Raw genomic sequence first — 26,417 nt, 5'->3', positions numbered from 1 at the left:
AGTGGAGATGAGTGTGTCGGATTAATCTTGTTTGGTAGACAGCAAGTGTCAGCTTGTGGTGATCATGAAAGGGAGCTAAACGCAGATTAATGCAAGCACACATCAAAGGCCAGGGGTGACTCCTTTCAGCACGCAACTGCAAATTATGCTGCACTATATTACTGTATTACAGTTTTTCTCAGTCGTTTTGGTGCATTTCTCTCTACACTATTTACATTTTCACTACAATTAATGCATTTCTCAAAACAATTAGTCATTTGTGCACATCAAAGTAGCAGTTTCTCATTCCTTCCAACCAATTGCAAATGCTTTTGGACATGCATCAATTGAAGAAAAAAAAAGATTTAAACATTTTTATAAAATTCGCTTGACAGATTTTGACAACTAGTTCAACATTGTTGTATGTAATGACTCAAGTAATGAAATAAGGACTATTAGTTTTATATAGAGTGACTATTCAGCATTCACAAGTTTAGTTAATTTTGACTGATATGACATAACCAAATGATAATGTTATAAAACAGCAGAGAGTTGTATGAAAGCAATTGATGCATGTCCAAAAGCATTTGCAATATGTTGGAAGGAATAAGAAACTGCTACTATGATGTGCACAAATGTACTGTTTTGAGAAATGCATTAACTGTTGTGTAAATGTAAATAGTGTTGTGAAAAATGCACCAAAACCACTTAGAAAAACTGTAAATGCTGATCTAGTGTGCATTTGCTTGAGTAAATACGATTGTGAGTTCTGGTTGTTTACATATAGGTTTGCATGTGTGTACTGTGTATTTTGGGTACAAGTGAAAGATACCTGTAGTTTTGTCAGCTGATAGAATACAGACCATTTTTCACATTGAACTGCTTTGTAATTTTCACCATGTCACTTTTGACCCGGTTGTGTTTTTTTTTTTAAATCAAGCGTCACGTTTTGCTACTTTTGCACTTGTAATTAATGTTAAGGCACATCTTTGTAATGGTATATTTTTGTATGTGCATGTTTATTAAAATCAAATAAAAAAAATTCTGGACCTTTGACATCCAAAAAAGATTTGGTCAGATTTGGATCTTTGAACTTTGACTTTGAGAATCAGTATATACAGTGGAGATCAAAAGTAGTGAATATTTTATACATTTATGTCAGAAACAATGTAATCTTCATCTAATACATGATTTTTGAACAGTGTTTTACGAAATAATCATGGTAGTTTAACAAAATAGCATTATATTGTGGAAAAAATAGGGATGAGAATTAGAGAACCGCACTGATTGTAGCTCAATGAAAGATTGCAACAAAAATTTCTGAAAATTACAACAGTCAAAGGTTCGTAGAAAATGTACTGGCCCTTTCAGCATATCTGCAGCCACAGGACATATCACACCCTTCAGTCTGTTCTAGAGTTCAGTGACTGTAGCGGGTTTCTTATAGCAATTTTGTTATCAAGGATTTTACAAAGATTTGACTAGGTTTACATCAAGACTCTTGGCTGGCCATTTCATCATTATATTGCTTTCACTTGTTTGATTTGCTGTATGACAGGACTTAATGTCATACATAAAAAATCAGTCTTATTGGGTGATGAACACAAGGAAGTAACAGCATGTGAACTGTCTGAAAAATATTTACATTCACTCTGTCATCAATCTGTACAAGAGACACTGAACTCCAGCTGCAGATAACATTCCCCCAAACAAGACCTTCCTCTTCCTCACTCACTTTGCACACTTTTGGTTTAGTTTTTCCCCAGTTTAATGCCAAATGTTTACAATTGGACCTTTCTAGATTTAAGTAAACACACATGCTCCTCGGAAAAAAAGTAATTTATTTTTGAGATTTTCTTTCACTAATGATAGATTTGTTTGCAGGCAGCAGAGTGAACTTTCAAGCTAATTTCTCTTTAATGTTGCGACACTGTGTATTGAGATTTTCACTAAACTATGTTTATAACGACTGAACTCTTAGATGGCTAACAATGTGTTTGGGAAACACACCCCTGATTTTTATTATTATTATTATTGATTTTTATTTATGAGTATTATCCTGTCCTCTCAGTAACAGAGAGGAATCTGAAAGTATTCTCTCATTTCAATCAGCATCCTCTAATTTAAATTTTTATCATTTTTTAAAAAATCCATTACACTTTCTTTATTATCTTTTTGAAAAATGTCTATTTTAGACTATTTTAGAAAATATGTAACTTACAAAATATGCTTGAAATTGTCTCTTTTACTCTTGTTTGTATAACTTAAATAGAGCTAAGACTCAAGAACCTTGAAGTTTTAGGAAATTGCTCTCTAATTCTGATCTCCACAGTATTTAAAGAGAAGAGTAACCTGATTGAAGAATAAATGATCAAAACAATAGAACAGGAGAAAACCGAGCTCTACTGTGAGTTCAGATGAATTAAGCTCACCATTTTGTTCACCAAAGGCATATCAGAAAAGTCTTTTCACTGGCTGAATGTGATTTTTTTTGGTGGAATAAAAGCACAGAATAAGGGAGATTGGGAGTGGTGATGTTTGGCTGTAAAATGGGACCCAGATTTCCTCAAGTGTCTGTGATGGTTGTAGGATGATATCAGGATGTTTTCCCCTGAGGTGTTTTGCTCTGAGTTCATGATGTCCTGTATGAAAGCACAGCTGACAGCAAATACAGTGACAGAGGAAATCATTGAATTATAGATGACAGGGTGGATTAAACCAGAGGTCAAGGTTTGTCTGGTTAGCATTGCTTGGTTAGCCCCTGCTGGTAGATGTTATAACTACGCTTTATGGTCTAAATGCAAAACAATTCAATTTATTTATTTACTGGCATTTAGCCAAACCATATGTTTTTTAATGTATTTTTATTAGTACTGTTATTCAGGAAGATAGAATTAAATTGATCTTTAATGAGAATAAAGACATTTACAATGCTATTGAGTGTTAATCTAAGACATTTAAAGCAATATCTAGTTCTACTTAAAGGCATACACCTCAAAGATAATTCAGATACTCAAAGAGAAATGTAGCAGTAAATTTGCAGTAATCATGTACATGAGATGAGCCATGTTACCCTGCATGCAGACACCAGCTGAATCACAGTGTGCCACAAAGGCATGTAGACAAGTCTGTTTTATGTGTGCATTTTTACACTGCGCTTAAATAAACATTAATTAGGCATGAGCTGTCAGCTTTATGCTTCAATTTCCTGCCTGTCCATATTTGGAATCCTCAACTGCTTTGAGGTTAATTTTACACCCTAATCAAGTGTGTGGAGTAATTGCTGCATCATGGGATAAAGTGATTAAAAGAGCAGCTTATTTTTTTCACCAGAATAAGACGCTGTAATCAGCTCCCTAATCAACTTGAGAAAAATCGACTATAAATTACAGACCTTTTGCAATAATAATTACAATAATAATAGTAATAATGATAACAATAACAACAAGAACTCTCTAAATAAAATGTGTTTTCCCTAACTTATTTCACTAATAACAATTACTGTTTATATTAAGCATCATGTAATTTTCTGTTTTGACCACAGGTGGCAATAGAGATTTCTGTGTTCAGACTGTTTAGATTAATCTCAGATGTTTTTCGACAGTTATGGCCATCAATATGTTAGCATCTTTTGCATCATTTTTGAGTGCCGTGCTGGTTTAAAACACCAGTTCAATTAGTCTTGAAGAAAATTTAGTTGATATCCAGTGATTGAAATGATTTAATATTGGTTACAGCAAACAATGAGTTCACCCGAGTGCTTTAGAGGGAACAAATGATCTGCATCATTAGTTGTGCACCACTATAAAGAAGGTCAAGTGGCTGTGAATAATGCTGGCTGTATTCAGCACAATGGACAGCTCCCTTCACAGTTCTGTCTATGTGCAGAATCCACCATGTTAGAATCCTCATAATGTTTGAATCCTTTTTGGCGCTTCAAGTGAGTTGTATTTAAACTTGACATTCAATTGTTCATGTTTGAAATGAGTAGGATTTTAATATTGCTTATTTTGTTAATATCCTTGGTGCAAATGTGACTGATATGGTAATAGTGTTGCCAAGGAGTTATTTTCTTTTTTTTCGCATGTTTTTATTGAAAACAATAAGAAATCTGCTTATTTAAATGTCTGAAGGATTACGTGACACTGAATGACTGCTGATTTAGCTTTGCATTTGCTAAAATACATTTTAAAATATTAAATTGGGAGTTTGATCAACAAAAGAGGTTTCGTTAACACTTTACTTTGGTCACAATTCCTGGTATTAACAAACCATTACCTAATACTACTAGCTTAATAAACTACTAATGAGCTGTTTATTGATAGTTAGTGAGGTAGTAGTTGGGTTTAGGTTTAGGGTTGCATTAGGGATGTAGAATAATATCTTACTTTATAACTAGTAAAGAACAGTTAATATCTTAATAATAGGCAGGTTATAAACCAGAAGTTAATAGCATGAATTATGACTAAAGTTGTACCGAGATTTCCTCTTAAAAAATGACCCAGCAGTCAGTGATAAATTGAATCCCCTTGAAATCTACTTCTCTAATCTAACTGAAATGATGGTTTGAATCAAGTTGACCTCAAGCAGAGCTGTTTTTGTTTCAACATCAAAGATACAACTTCATTTAAGCAAAAGACTGGCTTGTGTAATGTGAAGCACCAGTTATGCACTGTTTTTTTTTATTTATTTTTTTGCATGTGTCTTTTTGTCCATATAATGTACAGCAATTTGGCAACCTGTTGGGGAATAATCATTAAAGGGATAGTTCACCCAAAAATTAAAATTCTCTCATCATTTATCTCTTACCAGTGCTTACTAAGTGCACCACCATTACTATTTCACATTCTTCTTCTGCTTCTTGTAGTAGATTTGTGGATGGGCTAATTGGACTGCAATTATCACCCTGGCAACAATCCAACCATGCAACCTAGCAACCATTTTGGCCTTCCTAGCAACCATATATTATTCTGGATGTTACAGAGCTACAGAACACAGTAGAGGCATGTTGTTTGTCCCTTGACTAAATCAATTAAATGTATTATTATTTTTATTACCCTGAGAACTGTCTTGCCATGCCCTGGCAACCATTTTAGATCATTCTTGCATCTGACCTATATCTCAGGATTAGTCTAACATAGTAATATACTTTTTTTGGGGACTTTAATTTCAGTATGTTTATGTACCTCCAACAGACACTGAATATTGAGGAGGTGGAGCTTAAAAAGGGGCGTGGTTAAGAATATTGCGGCTGAGGCTGTCAAATTGATGTCAACAGAGAAGATCCGTCAATACCAAAGGCAGAACCAAATCAGATTATGATTAACAAAACTTTTTTTATAGTGGATTAACTTGCACAGATTACTTGTTCACCTAAAGAATAACAATGTGCACTAGCTAAGTAAACATAGTCAATTTAGATTTTACACAGACTTTAAATATAAACCTAAGACCTGCCTATCCACAACCTATAGCACGGGTGTCCAAACTCGGTCCTGGAGGGCCGGTGTGTGTCCTGCAGATTTACTGTGTTACATTGCTATGTAGATCTTAGTTAACATATTGGAATTTATATATTAAAAATTGTTAACAGTTGAAGTCAGAATTATTAAACCCCCTTTGATTTTTTTTCTTTTGTAAATATTTCGAAAATGATGTTTAACAGATTCAGAAAATTTCCACAGTATGTCAGATAAATTTGTTTTCTTCTGGAGAAATTCATATTTGTTTTATTTCGGCTAGAATAAAAGCAGTTTTTAATTTTTAAAAAAATATTTGAAGCACTATTTTAAATAGAAGAGTTGATATACTGTAGTACATTAAAATAATGTGATCGTTTCCGGACTCATTCAAGACTCATTAATCAAAGGTCTTTAATATTTTATGCTATGAAAATAAATAAATAATTGTTTCGGTTTATTTTCAAAAATACTAAAAGAATGACTGATGCATCATAATCCTGATGATGCTTTTTCCCCCATTTTCCACTATGTTGCTAATGAAACTTTATTTTATGAGAAAAAAAAATAATTGTTTAAAATATTATAACACTACTGACAAACAATGAATGAATTTAATGAATTTATACCCCCAAATATGGATTTAAAATTAAAAGGCATGTATTGAAGGAACAAAAAAATATTAATTATTAAATTGTATTGTTTTAGTTCCAATAAGATAGAAAACAGCAATAGATTAATGTTTCCATGTCTATTTATTGTGTTGACCTTCTTAAGGGTTGATATTTTTTAATTTTGCTCTCACCAATTTAGTTTTTGGCCTTTAAACTTTCGATTAAAATCAGCACTGGTGTTTACATTTGCACATGTGCATGTGGTGTATGTGGTGGAGTGATGCTCCACTGAATTCTCCCATCCTGCACCAAATCCTGGAAGACAGTGTCAAACCTTGGTCGCCACGGCAACGCCACTCTTGACTTGGGCTCACTGCAGCCCCTCCCACATCCGTTTCTCAGCAACCGTCACCAAGCAACCCTCTACTCTCATCACCGCCCCGTCCTCTCCCTCCTTTCTCTGACTCCACCTCTGCCAGAGAGAAGGAGGTATGAAGGGTGGAGGCAGTGGAGAGAGAGATATAACGATTAAAGGAAAAGAGAGGGGGCAATATGATTATAAAGAGATGGACAAACAAGATATATACTGTATGTACAGTAGGTAAACAGTTTACAGCAATGAATGAATATAGAGTAAAGCTACAGTAATACATGTTGCAAAATTGTGGAGTGGGAACAGAAAGAGTTGAAGGAAAGTGGCATGCTTTATTATTTATGGGTTAAGATTATAAAGCATTTCCAGGACACTGTTCATTCCAAACTCAAAAAGAAAAAAAAAAAACATTGTTATAAATAATGGTTTGCATGAAAGAAATTTGACTATTTGTTAATCATTTTTACAATGTTTTGTGATGACTTCATTAAATAATGCTTGTTATATCCAAATCTATATACAGTTGAAGTCAGAATTATTAGCTCCCCTGCTTATTTTTCCTCAATTTCTGTTTAACGGAGAGAAGACTCTTTCAACACATTTCTAAACATAATAATTTTAATAACTCATTTCTAATAACTGATTTATTTTATCTTTGCCATGATGATGATATTTAATATTTTAGATATTTTTCAAGACACAGCTTAAAGTGACATTTAAAAGCTTAACTAGGTTAATTATGTTAACTAGGCAAGTTAGGGTAATAAGGCAATATTATTGTTTAAGGACGGTTTGTTCTGTAGACTATTGGAAAAAAATTTTATTAAAGGGGCTAATAATTTTGACCCTAAAATGGTTCATAAAAAAATTAAAAGCTGCTTTTATCCTAGCCAAAATAAAAAAAAAAATAAAACAAAAAAACTTTCTCAGAAGAAAAAATATTATCAGACATACTGTGAAAATTTCTTTGCTCTGTTAAAAATCAGTTGGGAAAATATACAGTTGAAGTCAGAATTATTAGCCCCCCTCAATTATTAGACCACTAATTTATTTTTTCCCCAATTTTTGTTTAACAGAGAGACGATTTTTTCAACACATTTCTAAACATAATAGTTTTAGTAACTCATTTCTAATAACTGATTTATTTTGTCTTTGTCATGATGACAGTAAGTTATATTTCACTAGATATTTTTCAAGAGACTTCTATACAGCTTGAAGTGACATTTAAAGGCTTAACTAGGTCAATATGGTTAACATGGCAGGTTAGGGTAATTAGGCAAGTTATTGTATAACGATGGTTTGTTCAGTAGACTATTGAGAAAAAATATAGCTTAAAGGGGCTAATAATTTTGTCCTTAAAATGGCTTTTAAACAATTAAAAACTGCTTTTATTCTAGCTGAAAAAAAAAAAACAAATAATACTTTTTCCAAAAGAAAAAAATATTTTCAGACATGCTGTGAAAATTTTCTTAGTCTGTAAAACAACATTTGGGAAATATTTAAAAAAGAAAAAAAAAATGCAAAGGGGGCTAATAATTCTGACTTCAACTGTATATATACTGTATATCACTAATGTTGAACTCCACTGTATATGGGACATTTTACCAGAAACGTACATTATCTGTCCCTGAAATAAAAACATAAATACAGCAGTGTCCCCAACAATATCCAGCAATTACTGAAATGTCTCCACCAAAAAATTAATCACCTTCAAAATAAAATTATGCTTCAATTTTTCCAGACCTCCCCCTCTGTCCAAGATGTATACATAAGTAGCTACTTTTCAGAGATTCAAGTTTTAAAGTCGAGTTTGCTTGGAGTCCACCATATTAATATTAACCAAGGCTGTGCAATTAATCGTAATTCACTTTGGATTTTGGCTTTCATGATTGTGAAAAAGAATAGTTGGAATAAAAGAGTTAAATTGCATCACATGCCTCTCTAAATATTGCTTGAAATACCGCTACCTCCTCAAAGAAATATTTCAGTACAATCATGTAGATTGAATTTTTCAGCATGGGACATGTTTCATTTATTGTTATTCGCATTATAAAAAGCATTTATTTATGATTTTAAAAGCAAAAAGCAAAATTTGTACTGTTCTATGTTTGCGCTATAGGGATGTATGTCCCCATCAATGTCAAGAGCAAATCTACACTGTTGAAATAGAGGGAATAAACAGTATTTCATTCTAAAAAGATATGTAATGTTAAGGAATATGTCTTTCATTTGGTTCTCAGAAATTTTTTTTTCTTAAAAACAATTTTCAAATGTACAAACCCTGTCATTGTCCTTGTCCTCAGCCCAATTGAACCTACTGCTTTAATAGTTTTTTTTTTTTTTTTTTAGCTGAAAACTGTTTAAAAACTTCAGAAATAGTTTAAGTTGTCATCATTCACATCTATTGATTAAAAACATGTAATTTTGAAAAAATTCAACAAAGAAATGCTACGACTATATAATACAAAAACATGTCCACATGTTTCAGTCAGTCATGTCACATTTGCATTCAATTTAACATAAATTGCATGCAATACACCTTTAAGGCTATGACTCAAAGAAAGTGACATCGTTTGATGGAGAAGCTGAAAGTGATTAACAGTGTGTTCTATCATTTAATTGTATAATTTTTTACTTGTTTTTGTATGATTTTTTGAGGAAGACAAGCACATTTAATATAAGTGAAAATATAAATGTACATTTCTGCTAGAATGTCCCATATCTTGTAGGGCAGGGATTCAAAGTCAGAGTTCAAAGGTCCAAATCAGAATTATTTAATTAGTTTATCATTTTATTTTGGTTTTTGGCTGCATGGAAATATCTGAAGTAATGATTGTTTAAAATGTTTATTTTGTATTTTATTTTTGTAACGGCAGAACAGTATTTTTCCTTAATATGCGGTGAATACCCATGATTTCACTTTACCAGAATTCAATGCATGAAACTTTTGTTGGCATTACTATGATTCTTTTTTTTAAAATTCTCATTAGTTATGTACTGTACATGTTATGTACATGTGAGTTTTATGTTACATCTAATGTGGATAAATAATGCTTATTGCAGTGCTTTAATTGTATGTGTGTAATTACGTTTACTTCTCTGCTTGTGAGAAAAGCTGTGTGTGATGAGCATTGGCCCATCATATGAATTTTTCATCCACACGTTTATGGTTGCATTTTTGTCTGCGCAACAAAGTTGCATTGTGTAGATGTTAGTGCTTCAAATATCAATATAAAACGTTTTTTGGGCGTAGGGTTGTGCTTAAAACTCTTAACGCATTATTATTATTATTATTATTATTATTATTATTATTTATTTTATTTTTTTTAATTCTCGTTATTATTTTTTAACTGTAAAAAAAATTCTTGCTGCCTTAAACTTTTCAAATGAAATCAAATGAACTTTTCTAGTCCAAAATCAAACAAAAAATGCTCATGGGTATCTTAATTAATGCATCAATGCACTTTGGGTAAGGGATTCATCAGAATAAACCGCAAAATTAAGTACAAGGCACTAGAAAAATATGGAAAATATTTTAAAATAATTTTTAATTATATTTTTTTCACAGTTTTCAAGTGTCTTGGACTTTCTTTTGCTGTTTGAACTTTTCTAGTCATTTCAACTTACATCAGTCAAACTGACTAAAAATATTAAGTTAAACTTTGTAGAGCTTAAAAAAAAAAGCCAAAACCTGACTGAATTTATAAAATAACTTAAAACATGTTTTTTGTCTTTTTGTTATTACATTTTTTACAGTGTTGATGCATCTTTTTGCAGCATTAAGTTTAACAGCATTGAAAACCCAGTTATCTTTTAGGCAGCATTTAAAATCAAACAAAAAACTACTATAGGAATATGTTTCCACAAGTGTTTACGATGCAGAACTCTTAATCTGGAGTGATGTCTCCATTGCTTTCAGCTGGTTGGACCGGCTGCATTCTGAAGCAGACTCTTTCTGATCGCTCAAATGACCTAGTTAGACTTTATTAATATTGCAGTCAGCAGCACGTTGTGTAGCGTTGTTCTTTGGGAAGCATGAAAGGGGAAATGCAAAGAGACCGACGTCGAGAGGCTGATAGAGCACAGTCATGAAGCATCATGTCTGTCCAATCATGTGGAGACTCGCGTCACGTGGTGCCTGGTGACATTAAAATAGGCTGAGTGCTGCATGAGTAGTGGCTCATAGCACATTAAGATGATGCAAGTCTACATTTGTATCATGGGAAAGACAATGGTCATCCATGTTTACTGTTTACCTAGGAGGAGAACATTTTTAGGGCTTTCTCAGTGTGGAAGCATGCAGTTACCTTGTGGATGTTTTGGTAAATGAAGCCCCCGCTGTATATTGTTTGCTATCACAGAAATGAGGGATTGTGGAGGTGGTGAATGTAGAATTGTCCAACACTTTCAGTGGTTTTAAAGAAGACCCTGTTTAGGGAGGCTTACGAAATGTCTAGTATGTGATATGTCATGTTCTCCTGTTATTCATTTAAGAATTTTGTGAACTTATAAAAAGCATCTTTATCCTTTTTTCCCTATAACAATAATGAGGGATTGATTAAATAATCCGTTCAAGTGATTCGTTCAAATGCCTGATTCATTTTGAAAGCAAAAAGTATATATCATTGTGTCTAAAATTGAACACTTTAATGAATTATTTTTGTTGTATAAAGCACACATTGTTTTCTTTATTGTGTGATATTACTTAACTTGTAAACATCTACAGTACATGTTGAAATATAGGGCCTTTTGAAATTCTAAACGACTTCATTGCAAAGCAAGTTCTGGTGATTTTTTTATTATATGATGAATTTCTCGTACTTGATAAATATTGCACTCTACACCCACCCTTAGATTGATTCACCAGATATTTAAAATATCCACCCACAACTTTATACAGTATGTTTTGTAACTGAGTGCATTGAGTTTGCTTCAGCTGTGCACCATACAGCTTGTAATAAACAAAATGATTTGTGAATGCAACCAAGGAGAAATTATGACCAACATTCTAGTGTCGTTGAAAAACTTACTGTAAGAGATTAAATGCTTAAACTGTCAACTTGTCAGACCAGAAAGCTTTAAGATGCTTCATTTTGAGATGTTCATGTTTAGTCATTGTGCTGCTGTGGTATGCCTGTTCAGCTTTACACATCTTATTTGATCTATTTTAAAAATTCCACTTTTGATTGAGTTTAATAAGTTTCTGATCTATGTATAAAAGATTGAATAGATTTATATGGAAACATATGCACATTGTGTTATGCAAATAATATGGGATTAAATTCCTGACTAAAGTATCGCAGTCACGAAAACAATTCATGCAAATCAAAATATTGACATTGAGGGCTCTATTTTGATGGTCCATGCGCAAAACGCAAAGCGCAGGGCGCAAACGCATTCAGGGCGTGTCAGAATCCATACTTGCTAATTTAAGGATGGGAAAATCGGCTTTGCACCATGGCGCATGGTCTAAAAGGGTTGAGTTTATTTTCTTAATGAGTTATAGGTGTGTTTTGAGAATAAACCAATCAGAGTCTCATATCCCATTACCTTTAAGAGCCAGCTGCGTCGCGTCATGAGCGCATTTGCTATTTACATGACGTAAAGTAAGTTCATTTTCGCTTTTGCTCTTGTGGATAGGGAAACCTTTACGCACAAATATCAATTAGCCTATAAATGATTAATTTCGTTTGTTAAGCGCATAGATTTGTTTCAAAACTATTTCTAAATTCAGTTCTAATTTACAGCAAACGAATAAATGAACATTGATAACGAAGTGTCAAAAGTGTCGAAGTTCAAAATACTGAGTTATTTCCAAATTACACCTGCTATGCCCCATATGGTCTAAAACATGACAGGTGGGCAAATCTAAGCTTGTTTTTAATAAAACAAATATAAACATGGATATAATAAATAATACTGCTAATAATAATAACATTATACAAAAGCAAATTGAATAAACTTAAAAAACCTCCCGAGATGAAGAAAGTAAGGCAGTGGTTTTTAAATTCATGTAGGCTAGGCTAGGCTAATCATTTATATTTATATCCTATATATATCCTTATTATATATATCCTTAATATATTATATCTTTTTCATATGTAAAGATATTTGCGTATTGCTCTACATCTTGTGTGTAGTGTGTAAGCCAGGCGCATTTTGCGCCAGACAATAGACCGACTTTGTTCTGGTCTAAAGAACAGACTATTTACAGTTTCTCAAAATAGCAAAGCGCCAAAACACGCCTGCTTTTTTTAGACCAGAACGCCTATAGGTGCACATACAAGCGCAAATGCATTTGCTATTTAAACAGTGTGGTGCAACACCTCAAAATGACCCTTGCGCTGAGGTGAAAGTAGCAAATAGCAATTGCGTTGCGTCTTGCGCCACATTGCGCCGGGTGTATGATAGGGCCCTGAGTGTAAAATTATAACGCACAAAAGCGAGAACTAAATGCAGAATAAGAAACTTTGAGGTCGTGTACCAAAAGATAATGAGTGTAAATCAAAAATACAGACACGTTTAGAAAAAATAATTCTGCTCATGTTTAAAGGTTTTGTGCATGTGCTCACAGTCTTTTCCCCATCGCTCTTGCTCCCACATTCTGCGCTTGCATTTCCAAAACATGCCATGCGAGTTTCATTTAAATCACTGGCGGGCTTCAGCTTCATCATTGGTCCACTAGTTGAGATTGACAGTTGCTCCTCTAGCCAGTCAGATGAAGAGGGAGTTGACGCCACTCCAATGCAGCTCGTGGCTGCTCAGTGTGACAGGGAATTCATACTAATCTAAACTTTTATACTGTATCACACAGTCTGTCCATTATCGCAGGGTCGACCTATAATGGCTGTGTCATAATATATAGAATTTATTTTCATAACAGGGCCGTACGGTGGCACAGTGAGTAGCACAATTGCCTCACAGCAAGAAGGTCGCTGCTTCAAGCCTCAGCTGGATCAGTTGGCATTTCTTTGTGGAGTTTGGATGTTCTCCCTGTGTTGACGCTGTGGCGACCCCAGTTTAAGTTTACTAAGCCGAAAATTAATGAATGAATTTCCATAACAAAACACCAGATAAGATGATGTTGTAATGCATGATTTCAACACACGCAGCCCTCTCTTGCTGTTATTTTGAGAACCTTTGAAACAATAAATTTATGAAACAGCCAGATCGATAGACAGGTGTTTGAAATGACAGTAGACTATTCATATGAAACTCCTGCAATCACGCATTGTTTATACAGTATAAAACCCCTGCGATCATGGACGGGTATTTGATATTACAGTATAGTATGTCAGTATTTTGATTTACGCGCATTCTTTTTCTATCTGCGACTCCAATACTTTAGGCAGGAATTTGATCCCATAAATCTCATATTCTGTAAAATAAATCTGTAAATTTGCTTTTATCATTTATTAATGCTTTTGAATTGCATTATTGGATCTTAATCTTCCCTTTTTTCATTTATTTATGCATTTGAATTGCATTATTGGATCTTAATCTTCCCTTTTTTCATTTATTTATGCTTTTGAATTGCATTATTGGATCTTAATCTTCCCTTTTTTCCTCTCCAACTTTTGTTGTTGAGAAGTTTTAAAAAATTAACTTTTATTGGCATTTAAAAAAATTGACTGATATATTGCCTGAGTTGGTCCTGTAAAGTGCATTAAATGTACTGTCAGTACTTTTTCTGTTGTTTTACTGAATTACAATGTATTATTTAAGATATAGTCTTTCGAACTTAAAAAATATGCACAAAAGTCGTTTTGTTAAACTGCAGAGTTGCATTTTTTAAATTAAAAGTTGACATAGCAGAGATCAACGTCCGAAAATGCAATTCATAACCATTTAAAGCGGAAAACTCCTTTGAATCATTAAATAAAGAAACTGTTAATTAATGAAATTATTTTACAGAGTAGACTTCTTAAAAATGGACTTAACAATGCAGTCAATTGATATCCATGTTCTGACATTGCTGTGCTTATTATGCTGCTAAAAAGCAGCTTTAAACAGTAATTTAGCCAACTCATTAACTTTCATTCATTAAAAATAAGACATGACAGTGTGATGAATGGCAGAATGTAGGTCACGGGGCGCCTACAAATATAGGCCATAGTTTTAGTTTCTTTTTTTATAAGGTAATAAAACATTGGAGAATTCCCCTAGCCTGGACATGCACAGATTTAATTGAATGATCATTTTTGAAGCTATTTTAAAGACAATGTTTACATGATGCTATACATTATTTTGTAAATAAGTTTGTCAGATTAAGTTGAAGCTTATCAAGTTTTACACAGACATCTTTTTTTGCAATACATTCCCATGGCTTTTCAAGTAGTTCATGATTTACAGCATAACCGTTTTAAAAATCTGTTTTTAATTGTAAATCAGTCTCAATGTTTAATAAAAATAAAAAGAATTTTCTATATATAGAAATGTAAATTGACTGCATCTTTTTCTGACCTGGAAATCCGTTTTAATATTCCCTGGCCTCATACTTCCAGGTTTACTGTGACCGTGTGAACCCTGAAGAAAGAGAAAGTGACACAGGAGAGTTGAAGTGAACAGAACACTGAGCAGCTTGTGCTGAAGAATGAGGCAGATGACAAACATGGGGAGGAGGCATCAAAATGGTGGCTAATGTGGAATATGATGAATTATATAAAGCTGTCCTGGGGCCAGGGAGAGTTGGAGACACACACAGAGAGAAATATCACATATCTCTCCTGTATTTTGATGTCCATGTGAATGATGGAGGCACAGTTGGCATTGTCATGAGACTGTTGTCACAACAGAGTGGGTTGAGAAGTCTCCTTTTGTGCGTTTAATTGTACTTAGAGCACTGACAAGAAAAAACAATCCTAAACATGAATTACTGTCAGATAAAATGAGAAGAGAATTGACGAGTGATAAGAATATTTATTTTGGCATCTGTGGTTTGATGAAAACCCTTTATAGTCCCCGGGAAATCAGAAATTGAAAGTTTTTTTTATGTTAGGATCAGTATGTCAGTCATAAGCTAGTGTGCTGCAAAACAGTGATGAAATTCATGTTAAAAATATTTAAATCTGATATAAATATTCAAAGTTTGTTTTTTGACATCACCTCATTCTTGACTTTCTTATCAAATCTTGACCAATCAAATGCTAGTATCTGGCATGTCCCAACCCCGGGATGCTTTTTATTTTACCCTTGAGCTCAAACACTATCACAGGCAGAGCTGTGATAAAAACGAAACACTATTGGCTGTTTTTTTTAAAGGGGAGGATCTATTCTATGTCCTGCCCTGTCTTCATGTTTCTTTTGAAATCACATCACACATTGAACCAAAAATGCACTTTTCAAAGCCCTTCATGGGACCTTTAACATCCGCAGAACCTTTCTGATGATGAAAGAATTTTGATTCCTTTACAGTGTTGTGGCAGGGCTGCCATTGGCCCATTAAAACTGATAGAAGCTACAAACCAAACACCGAATATGCTAGTGTTTTGTTCTATTTCTATCATAGTTGAATAGTTTGTATGCTACAAACAAGTAAGGATGTGAAGAGTTTATGAATGTACAGTCAGTGTGTAACATTAGCATATTAATACCATGGATTATTGTTAACTCTGGGTAAATTGAGCTGTGTGAAACTTCAAGGATTCAGTTTACCAGAGGTTTAAAGTATAAATAATTCAGTTTCGAGAGTGAAAAGTCATTCTGTTATATGTAATGTTTAACAGATCACGTTTAATGTTGAATCATGTTTTTATTTTGGATTATCCCTGCTGAGAAAAAAAAAAACAGAAATCATCACACAAGTTCTAATGGTTTCCAATACAAATATCATCCAAACCACTAGCTGTCAACCATTAAAACCAGTACATTTGAGTGGTTTCAGGTGCATTTTGTAGTGCTCACTACTGGAAACCCAACACAGGGACCATTAATACAATCAATACAATTCCCATTTTAACTAAATGAAAAATTTAAATTATGTTATTAATTACTCACTTTCGTGACATTCCAACCCTTGAAAGCCTTTGTTCATCTTCGTAACAGAAGTTATGATATTTTAAATAAAATGTAAGGGCTCCCTAATGCTCTATACTTTAGCAACTGCTCTGACTCAATCAAAGTGCAAAAAAATACCAAAAAAAAAAAAAAAAACATACTAAAACAGACCATACATGATTTTAGTGGTTCAATCTAAATATTTTCAAACTATGAGAATACTATTATGCACACAAAACAAAATCAAAGACTATTCAACAGTTTCCTCTCCTCGCTGTCAGTATAGGGCAGGTGTTCATGAGGGCATTGTGCTCTTTATGCGTGTCATGTCTGATGAGGTATGACCTCGAATGTGCCTGTGTGTTGTTTTAAAAAGAGTAAGTTATGCGCTGGTATATGGGGTGTATATCAGTGCACAATATACTGACACAGCAGAGAAAGAACTGTTGAAAAAAACTTGATTTTTGTTTTATTTGCACAGAAGTAGCTTCATGGTATTCAGATTGAACTACTGAAGATACATGGACTGCTTTGACTATGCTTTTTGGTACCTTCTTAAGACAAATTGGAACCTTTGCTGTTTTTGCAGGATCAGGGAGCTCTCAGATTTCATCCAAAATTTTATCTCAAATCTTTATATTTTTCATCAAGGATATTTTGGTTCATATAATGGACGTGGTGATTTAGACACGTTTTTAGTTGTGGAAATGTACCTCTTTTACAGGTAGTTTGTGAGTGGGCACTGCAGTAAACCATGGGTAGAAATTTTACCTTGGTAATATAAAATTGTTCTCATGAGGAAATTTCTGCCCACTTGTTTACAGTGGAAAGGCTATTAAAACGTTCTTCACGATAGAATAAAGGTTCTCAAATGGTTCCTTCTTGGAACCTTATTCAAGAGTGCAAGTGGCGCGAACCAAGTGATAGAATTGACCACCAGATTGACACCATATGGTTCCCCCGGACCGCTCGACGAATCGAGATGTGACTCACACATATTATGTCACATGACACGCTGATTGATCTTAATGGCAGCGAACAGAGCCTGTCAGATGAGTGGAAGCAATGATGCCTGAGGTGCGGATCATGCGCTGCGAACGGGAAGCTGTTTGCCAAGCTCTGCTGGCAGACGCGTTTTCGCGCCCTTACTGCTGTGTCACGCTGGCTGCACGAGCCTGAAGAGATTCAAAGGATTGGAGGAGAGAGAGATGGAACAAGAAGGGAGGAGGAGGAGGGTGGCAAGGATGAGAGAATGAGCTTCATCATCTCCTTGCTAATGACAGCACATGAAATCGCAAATCATGCCTTTTAAAGAGAATCCTACTCCGCGCGCACGCCGTGAGGGACGCTGTCAGCGCTCGAGCCAAATTAGCAATCAAATGAAATAGCGCTTGCGCATCCGGACGTGTTTCTCAACAATGTGGTGCATCAACTGTGCGTCGGATAAGACTCCAGCTATTCTCCATAACAAGCTTGTGTACTGGTAAGACGCAATGTTATGTCTCTGTTTTGTGACACGAATGGCTGGAATTGTGTTTTTCTTCCCGCTCTGGTGAATTAGTTAGATTTGTTTATTTAAATGAGCCCGTTAAAAGGCATCACCGGAAAAAAACAACAACGTAAAAGCCGCGCAGTATGCGTGCGCGCGAGTCCTCTGAGCATTGTAAATGTAAGCGCATCTCTAGCCGCAGAGAAAACGCTTGAGGCCAGCGAGTCTCAGGAAAACACTACTAGAACTGACATGGATACCTTTAATAATTACGTGAGTGTCAGTAATGTATATAGAGTCAATAAGCTCATGCAGTGGTCTTGGATATGAATGCATGTTCTTGGCAATGACTTGTAGGTCACAAGTTCCCTCAACACAGGAATGCCCTCGTTTGAAAACAAGTGTAATATACTGACTCACGCTTGAATCATTTTCCTTGTTTTTGTGATGCTGAACTGTACATTTGAACATGAAGGTTGAGTATGCGTATCATGGCCAACTGGCATTTTTAAAGCTTGCATTATGCCTCTGGATAACCTGTTTGAAAGCTCTGAAGGGGTGTGTTCTGAAATAAGACAGTGCTACGATTATTTGTTTATTTTTTTATAGTGTACATGAACAGTTGTAGAATTGAGGTTATAAGCGAAAATGTTTATGCCTCACATGTTGTAAGTGCGTGAATTGCATAGCCTATATAAAAAATTAAACCTTGGCTGAGTTTCTGTAGGTTGTTTTTGGAAAAAGTAGACAGATCTTTGAAAGAATTTGTAATATTTAAATGCACATGAGAACCTTTATTCGCAGTTTTAGATAAAGCTAATGTTGTCTTGATACTTTTTAACCAAACTATCAAAACAGTTTCATTTTAATGACCTTATCTTGTCAGTCCACAGGGTGCCATTGAATGCTTGTTCAAACGCGTCCACAGTGGTAGGATCTTTATCACAGCTCATTGTTGTTTTTGTTATTAAGAGGAAAGCGTACAGGCAACACATCTTTTCTTATTTTTATAAACATTAATTTTAGTGTTTGGATGTGTGTTTGTGGAATTTACAATGTATTTACCCTTATCAAATAATGAAACGAGGCATCACTGTGGTGCAGTGGGTAGCATGATCACCTCACAGCAAGAAGGTCGCTGGTTCAAGTCTCGGCTGGGTCAGTTGACATTTCTGTGTGGAGTTTGCATGTTTTCACTGTGACCGCGTGGGTTTCTTCCGGGTGCTCTGTTTTACCCCACATTCCAATGACATGTGGTATAAGTGAATTAGGTAAGCTAAATTGTTCATAGTGTATGAGTGTGTATGGATGTTTCCAGGTGATGGGTTGCAGCTGGAAGGGCATCCGCTGTGTAAAACATATGCTGGATGAGTTGGCAGTTCATTCCGCTGTGGCGACCCTAGTTTAATAAAGGGACTAAGCCGTAAAGTAAATGAATGAATGAGATTAAAAAAAAAAACAACTGTAACATGAATGATGTTTGTGGCTTGAATGAGAGCTGTTCATTTATTTGTATATTTATGGACTGATGAGTAAAGGGCAGGTGTTATCGCATTGCTGTACAGTTATATATTTCATTGTATTCATTAACTTTATCTTTGCACCCTGAATTATTTTCTCTTCCAAATGTTGAGCTGGTGCATGCTCACAAAGCACAGCTGTTCAAACCGTATGTTCTTACATTAGTACACTGCAGAATCAAAAACTGCATCTGGATTTGAGTTTAAAAACATGATCAAACTCTTTAGTAGTGCAGAATATTCTCTCTAGGCTCTCTCTCTCTGTTTTTCAGCTGGCGGGGGGTCTTCTGAATGCTTTAGTCCCCTCGTGTAAGGGGTTTAAACAGTGCTGGAGAGATTTCAGCTGTTTTACAGGCTGCTCAGAGTTACAACACTGTCAAAGAGACAGCGAGAGAGTATGTGAGAGAATCACTGTTCTTCAGTATAAGTGCGCTGCCAGCAAGTTGGTCTTGTAGTCTCACAGTCTCCATCACCATAGAGGGATCTTGACGACTGTCATCTATTGCAATACGGAATTATTTATGTGGTGCTTCATCACTCCTGATGCATGATAGTATGTGAGGAGCAGGCTGCGCAAGGCCTTCAGATTAATACCATAACCAACTTTGGTTTTACAGTCTAATGCTCAGCATATGAAAGTTTACTTTGTGAACTTTTCAACTTTGAGCGTAGTGTAGCCTTGAAGTTTCAATATGCTGTAGATATCTTATGAGCTTTGACCTTCTTCTCTCTTTTAACCCTTGGCTATGTAACCTGCTCTTCAATTGGCTCTAGGGCCTCAAATACAGCTTTTTTGTACACCCAAAACAGACCCTGAAATTTGTACACAAAACTTTCAGCAATCTGCATGGTATATGTTAGTTTTTAGCAAGGTTTCTATAAAAGTTTTATAAATGAGGCTCTTGGTCGTTTATTGTCTGTTTTAATGCATTGGAAATTGAGCCATGGTCACAATTTTCATCATACTAATTTAGTGTTTACGACTGCATGGTGGTGCAGTGGGTTCAGCTCACAGCAAGAAGGTTGCTGGTCCCTCGGCTGGGTCAGTTGGCGTTTCTGTGTGGAGTTTGCATGTTTTCCACATGTTCGCATGGGTTTCCTCCAGGTGCTCCTGTTGGGTAGGCTTAATTGTCTGTAGTCTACAGTATGTATGCGCCAGTGATGGGTTAAACATATGCTGGATAAGTTGGCGGTTCATTCCAGAGTGGCAACCCCAGATTAATAATGGGACTGAGCCGAAAAGAAAATGAATGGATTCTCTGTTTACATTTAGATTTTTGCTTTTTTAAATGATTATTAGCATTTTATATTTCAGTGTGTAAAAGTATCTCTTTCATCACGTTCAAACACAATTTGTGCATGAAAAGTGGCATTATGTTGCCATAGCAGTGAAAATCTTAGGAGTCCTGTCAGAGTAAAAGACTCAAGTCAGCTGACTAAAGGAGTCGAGCAACTCAGCATGGCACCTCTGTGAATAATTGGCACATCTTGCCTGTCTAACATGTCTGAAATTATACCAAGAAAGCTTTCTTTTCGTTTTACTAATCTTGGTGAAGGTGGTGTGTTTAATTTGCGTAAGCAAGTTTATGCTTGGACTTTGCGACCAATTTGGTGATTCAGTTTTATATTTCTTTGCTGATTTTATTTATATTTGATTCAGTTTTTGATTTGATATGTTTCAATATAGATTAGTTATAAATATTTTATATATAAATGCTGGGTCAGTTGGCATTTCTGTGTGGAGTTTGCATGTTCTCCCCGTGTTCGCATGGGCTTCCTCCAGGTGCTCCTGTTAGGCTAAGTTGTCTGTAGTGTACAGTAGGTGTAAATGGTGTGTATGGGTGTTTCCCAGTGTGGGGAATGTCTCACAATTGTCAAAATAGACTTTGTCTACTTTGTGTCACATCTAGTGTAAACAGAGTTGTTGATTATAGTGGGTACTATTGTTTTTATGTAATTTCAACAACTAACTATATGGCAAATGAGTGTGGTTTTGTCGGTTTTTCTTTACCCAAATTGCCTTTGAACATGAAATGCTTGCACATATCAGACTTTAATTTAGCTGGTGCTGGCATCTGTTGGTTTCTGTGACCTTTCTTCAAGATCTCGATGAAAAAGAGATGCTTTTTTTCTTAACCAGCTTGAAAGACTTTGGATGAGATGAAGTACAGATAATATTAACTCTGGTTAAAATCAGATGCAGATTAGGAATCAATTTAGGGATTGATTGATTTTTTTGTTTTGTTAATTTAATGATGGATTCAAATCAATTAATTTATTTTTTGGACCCAGTCCTACTACACAATTTATTTTTTATTGTTGAAGTAAACTATTATGTGAGTAAATGTCTTCAGATTTATAGTGACTATAAGAAATAAAATGAGAGGAATATCGACATTCTGTGAACTTTTTGAGACACAACCAGTGTGATTACAATTTAAGAAGTACATTAAAATAATATGAACACATACATACATATAATATGCAATATCAATCTAGGGCTGTGAGGAAATTCTTTTCCGGTAAATCTGGATGTGTATTATCGCCAAACACAGTGACAGAAAGGCATTCATGTCTGTATCTTTCACGGCTGTATTTGACAGATTTCGCAACGGCTTCAGCTACTCTTTACTGTCGGTTGGTCCCGGCCTCACTTGTCCTTTTTGCTCTGCAACATGACACTTGTGGGGCAGCTGTGCTTCGATGGCTGGATGACAGCGAGATGAGACCTCAGGTTCAATGTCCTGTCGCATGTCACAGGGACCTTTCTGCAGCAAATTTTGTGTAACGGTTTAATTAAATTTTTTCGTCTGTTTAGTTGAATGCTGAAATACTGCCAAACTGGGGATGTAACTTTACATTTCGGGACAAGAGCATTTGCCTGTATTTCAGTCTTAAAACACTGGATACAAATAGATGCTTTCATTCATCTGCGGTTGGCTTGTTAATAGCATGGTACTGCAAAATTGCAGTGATTGCAACAGCCCTATATCAAGCATCAAAAGGAGCTGTGCTGTTAAAAATTAGCTGGAATCAAATTACACTGAAAGTCAGATTTTTAAACCACCATGCTTGCATAACAAAAACAATGTACTGTATAATGGTGTATACAGACGTCAACTGAAGCCATTATAAACAGTTTCCACTTTTCTCAATAGTATTGGGATTCGGATGAATTTTATCGAAGGTGTCGTTAAAATGGTTAATAAAAAATTACCTTTGTTGACATAGTATACAATGCATACACACATTAAACGTTAGAAGCTGTGCTGTGTTATAAATGTTTTAATGTACTGTATAATACTAGCGAGGCTCTGTTTAGGATTTTTGCAGCCAATACCGAGTAACGATTCCTTGTCATAATGATGGGCCGATACAAAGTATTGATTCTGATGCTTCAAGCTTAATAATGCAGAAAGCACATTTTACTTTTAAGTTGACTTGGAGTTTAAGGACTAAGGATATTTAACACGGGTCTTATAACCATTTAGTGTGGACATGTCATGGTCAGAAGGAGCTTTACAGAAAGTAATAGATTAAACAGATTAAAAAATCTCTGTTCTTACTTCACTGCTCTATTCATTTAATCCAACCAATATAATGCTTAGAACATCACTGTGCCTCTCTCAATCCGTTCTCTTGCTCATTCACATGTGGCCATGATTTGCGGGGGATTTTATCTAATTTCCAGGCATCATAGAGCTACTATGCGCGAGACTAGCGAAGCTTCCGGGAGAGGTCATGTTGGACACTAGACAGCGGCGATCGCTCCACTCGCCTCTCAGCAGCTGGAAACACTGGCGAGAGAGCATCATTCACGCGAGTTCTGCTAATAAACTGTATAAACAGAGATTGCACCACATCTGTATATATTTTGTTTAGCTGTTGTGACACATGCGCAGCGATCGTTTACGAAAACCACATGTCATTTACCTCCTCACATGTTTTAGGCTGCTGATGTATAATATACGTCTGCGGATGTGCGTCTTCCTCTGCTTGAAAACTAAAACAAACACCTGTGATCTGTTGAGGGAGATTGGCCAGATTGGCGAGTACCGATTGAGTCACGAAATGTAATCATCGGCTGATATCGATCTTCAGCTGATCGATTGGAGCATCCCTAGATAATCATTAACAAATTTAAAAATTAACATCATAAGTGATATTAATTGTAATAAAATGAAAGTCTTTTAATTTAAATTAATCACCTGGATTGGTTGGAACACATTTGGGTTGGTTTGAAGTGTGGTCAGATCTTTATCCCCCCATTTGAAGTTTATACCTGGTTTGATTATTTGTAAACTGTCCGGCTAAATTTAGAAATCTGAAATCATCTAAATGATATCATCATTTTTTTTTTGTCCTTGACCAAATTATTTTGTCCTTGTCTTGTTCCAACAGATCTGTGAAGTTCAAAGTAGTGTGTTGCTTTGTATTTTCAGTAGTCCTGCTATTTTAAGCCTAAAACGTTCACGTCGTCAGTGTCTCTCTCTCTGTTTTTTCTAACGCTGAAACTGTGATCCGGCTTGGTGTAAATGACAGGCTGCTTGAGGTTGTGCAAAGAAGCGAGACCGTACAGCTCTGTGTCGTGACAGGCTCCAGTTTTATTCTCCAAACGTGAATTCTCAAGCTGAGCCTTTAGTAATGAACGCAAAAGATGATTCCCTAGACCGCTGTAGCTCTGCGACTGCCAAACACTGCATTTTGAGGCAGTGAAGAAATGACGTACTGTACACACTCTCTTTGGCTTCTGATGCTCACTGCATGAAGATTTGTTGTTTGCTGAGTGTGCACCATGAAAGCTTCCGATCCTTTATTATCCACTCCAGAAATAGTAACAGTATGTCTTATTTGGACATCTACACCCAAAAATATGGAGCCAGATGAGTCTTAAAAATAGTACATTTACAAAATGTATACATCCTTAACACAATTCACATAAAAAAATCCAGTTCACAAAACACAAGTCAAAAATACAAAATCATAAAATTAAATCATGATTCAAAAATACACAAATCCAATTCATAAATTCAAATAATGATTCAAAAATACAAATCCAATTCATACTTCAAAACAAGAAATTCAAAACACTTCATAGATACAAAAATCCAATTTGTTAATTCAAACCACTATTTACAAATACACAAATCCAATTCATAAATTCAAAACACCATTCAAAAATACGCAGATCCAAGTCGTACCTTAATGCATGATATTCAAAACACTTCATAAATACAAAAATCCAATTTGTAAATTCAGAACACAATTCATAAATACACAAATCCAATTTGTAAACTCAAAACACGATTCCTAAATACACAAATACAATTTGTAAATTCAGAACATGATTCATAAATTCACAAATCCAACTTGTAAACTCAAAACACAATTCATGAAAGCACAAATCCAATTTGTAAACTTAAAACACAATTCATAAAAGCACAAATCCAATTTGTAAACTCAAAACACAATTCATAAATACACAAATCCAATTCATAAATAAAAAAAATAAAAAAAAATATGCAGTTCCAATTTGTACCTTAGTACAGGAAATTCAAAACACTTCATAAATATAAAATTATAAATTGTACTGTGCATGTATGGATTTTATTTTGTAAATGCATTATTTTTGAAACTAATCTGGCTCCATTCAAAAACAGATGTATAGATTAAATTAATGATATTCTATAATAACTATAAGTTGTGATCTATTTTTCGTATAAAGAGCTACTGTAAAGTTTATTTACAATTCAGTGTTGTTGTTTGGAAAAAGGCACCATCGCAATACTCTTCATGTTGTGTGGAGGAAAGAAAGAAATACAAGTTTAGATTGATGCAAGGGTGCATAAATGATGACAGAGTTTTCATTTTTGGCTGAACTATTTTTTTAACGGCATGCTGCAATGACATGTTCTCACACAGTCTTATACCTGTACGTGCATTTCAACTGATCTGCACACTCTCGGAAGGAAGGGTGACTCAGAGACTGTATGTTAACGTCTCGTTTCTGGAGGAAACCATGTGCCTGTGAGTGTGAATTAAGTCTAAATTCAGCATCCAATTTGAAAGGTGCAGTGCAACTCAGCATCAGGTTCAAAGAGAGTACACTGAGCAGTGGATTTTCTGACATCATCATACAAGTATCCTAGTTTTTCATCTGCTCTTACTCTTAAAGGATGGCCTCGGTTTATTTTAACTTCATATATCTCAATAATAAATCATTTGATTTCTACCCATCTGTGTGTGTGCAAACATAGAAAGACCTTTGAACAGAGATATGAATATTTTGTTTTAATAACATTTGAGTTTAATCATGTGGCTTCAGTTGACTTGTGACTAACAGATTCACAGGATATTTTTAAGAATGGAAAGTTAAACACAAACTTTACTAGAAATATAAATATTTTGTTCAATAATAAATGCTTTAATTGCCACATTTAGGCATTTAATGCCGAGGGTGAGTATTAATTTATTTTTCTTTTTTTTAAGTTATACTGACACCAATAACTTTAATGGAAGAAATATGTAGAAATTCAGCCTTTGTTGTTTTTTCACAGTCATTATTTTTGTGCTTTTTTCCATGAACTAATCCTTTTCAAAATCCTTTCCTTCGAGGATCTCAACCACAAAATCACTCCCAACTCAAGGCAGCTGATACTAAACTGATATGGTGGAATTACTGTAATTCTGAGCCTGAACTAATTAAACATGATGATGAGAATCGATAGAATTGATAAAAAACTAGCTTCAAGCTGTTTTTATCAGCACCCAGCTCCTGTAGCAAAGACTCCAAAGCCTAGTGTGCTGCCTACGGAGACAGCGTTTTAAAACATCGCATTGCTGTTCCAGAAGGTAGGCAGCATAATTATGCCTCCACCTACCTTGTTTTGGTCAAATGCTAAAGATACATAGCTAGTATACTTTTAGAAGTCAATTCTGAGTTACATTACAATGAGCTTTGTAAAAAAACATTGGAGAAGAAAATGT

General features: G+C 34.9%; 1 protein-coding gene across 10 annotated transcripts in view; it reads left to right on the top strand.

Annotated features, from left to right (window-relative positions):
• iqsec2a (IQ motif and Sec7 domain ArfGEF 2a) overlaps positions 1-26,417 on the top strand; it is a 171,058-nt gene that overhangs the window by 60,330 nt on the left and 84,311 nt on the right. For 4 of the 10 annotated variants that reach the window (XM_087264629.1, XM_087264631.1, XM_087264632.1 and 1 more), the window contains exon 1: positions 17,476-17,904. The exons of the other annotated variants lie outside the window; for them this stretch is intronic. In XM_087264629.1, coding sequence (XP_087120755.1) covers positions 17,840-17,904 — 65 coding nt within the window. In that variant the 5' untranslated portion in view covers positions 17,476-17,839. Of the gene's footprint in view, positions 1-17,475; positions 17,905-26,417 lie in introns of those variants that run through there. 10 annotated transcript variants of the gene reach the window in all.

The sequence above is a fragment of the Danio rerio genome, chromosome 8 (assembly GCF_052040795.2).
Source record: "Danio rerio strain M-AB ecotype USA chromosome 8, GRCz13ab, whole genome shotgun sequence".
NCBI lineage: Eukaryota > Metazoa > Chordata > Actinopteri > Cypriniformes > Danionidae > Danio > Danio rerio.
This window is presented reverse-complemented; position numbering and strand designations above follow the sequence as displayed.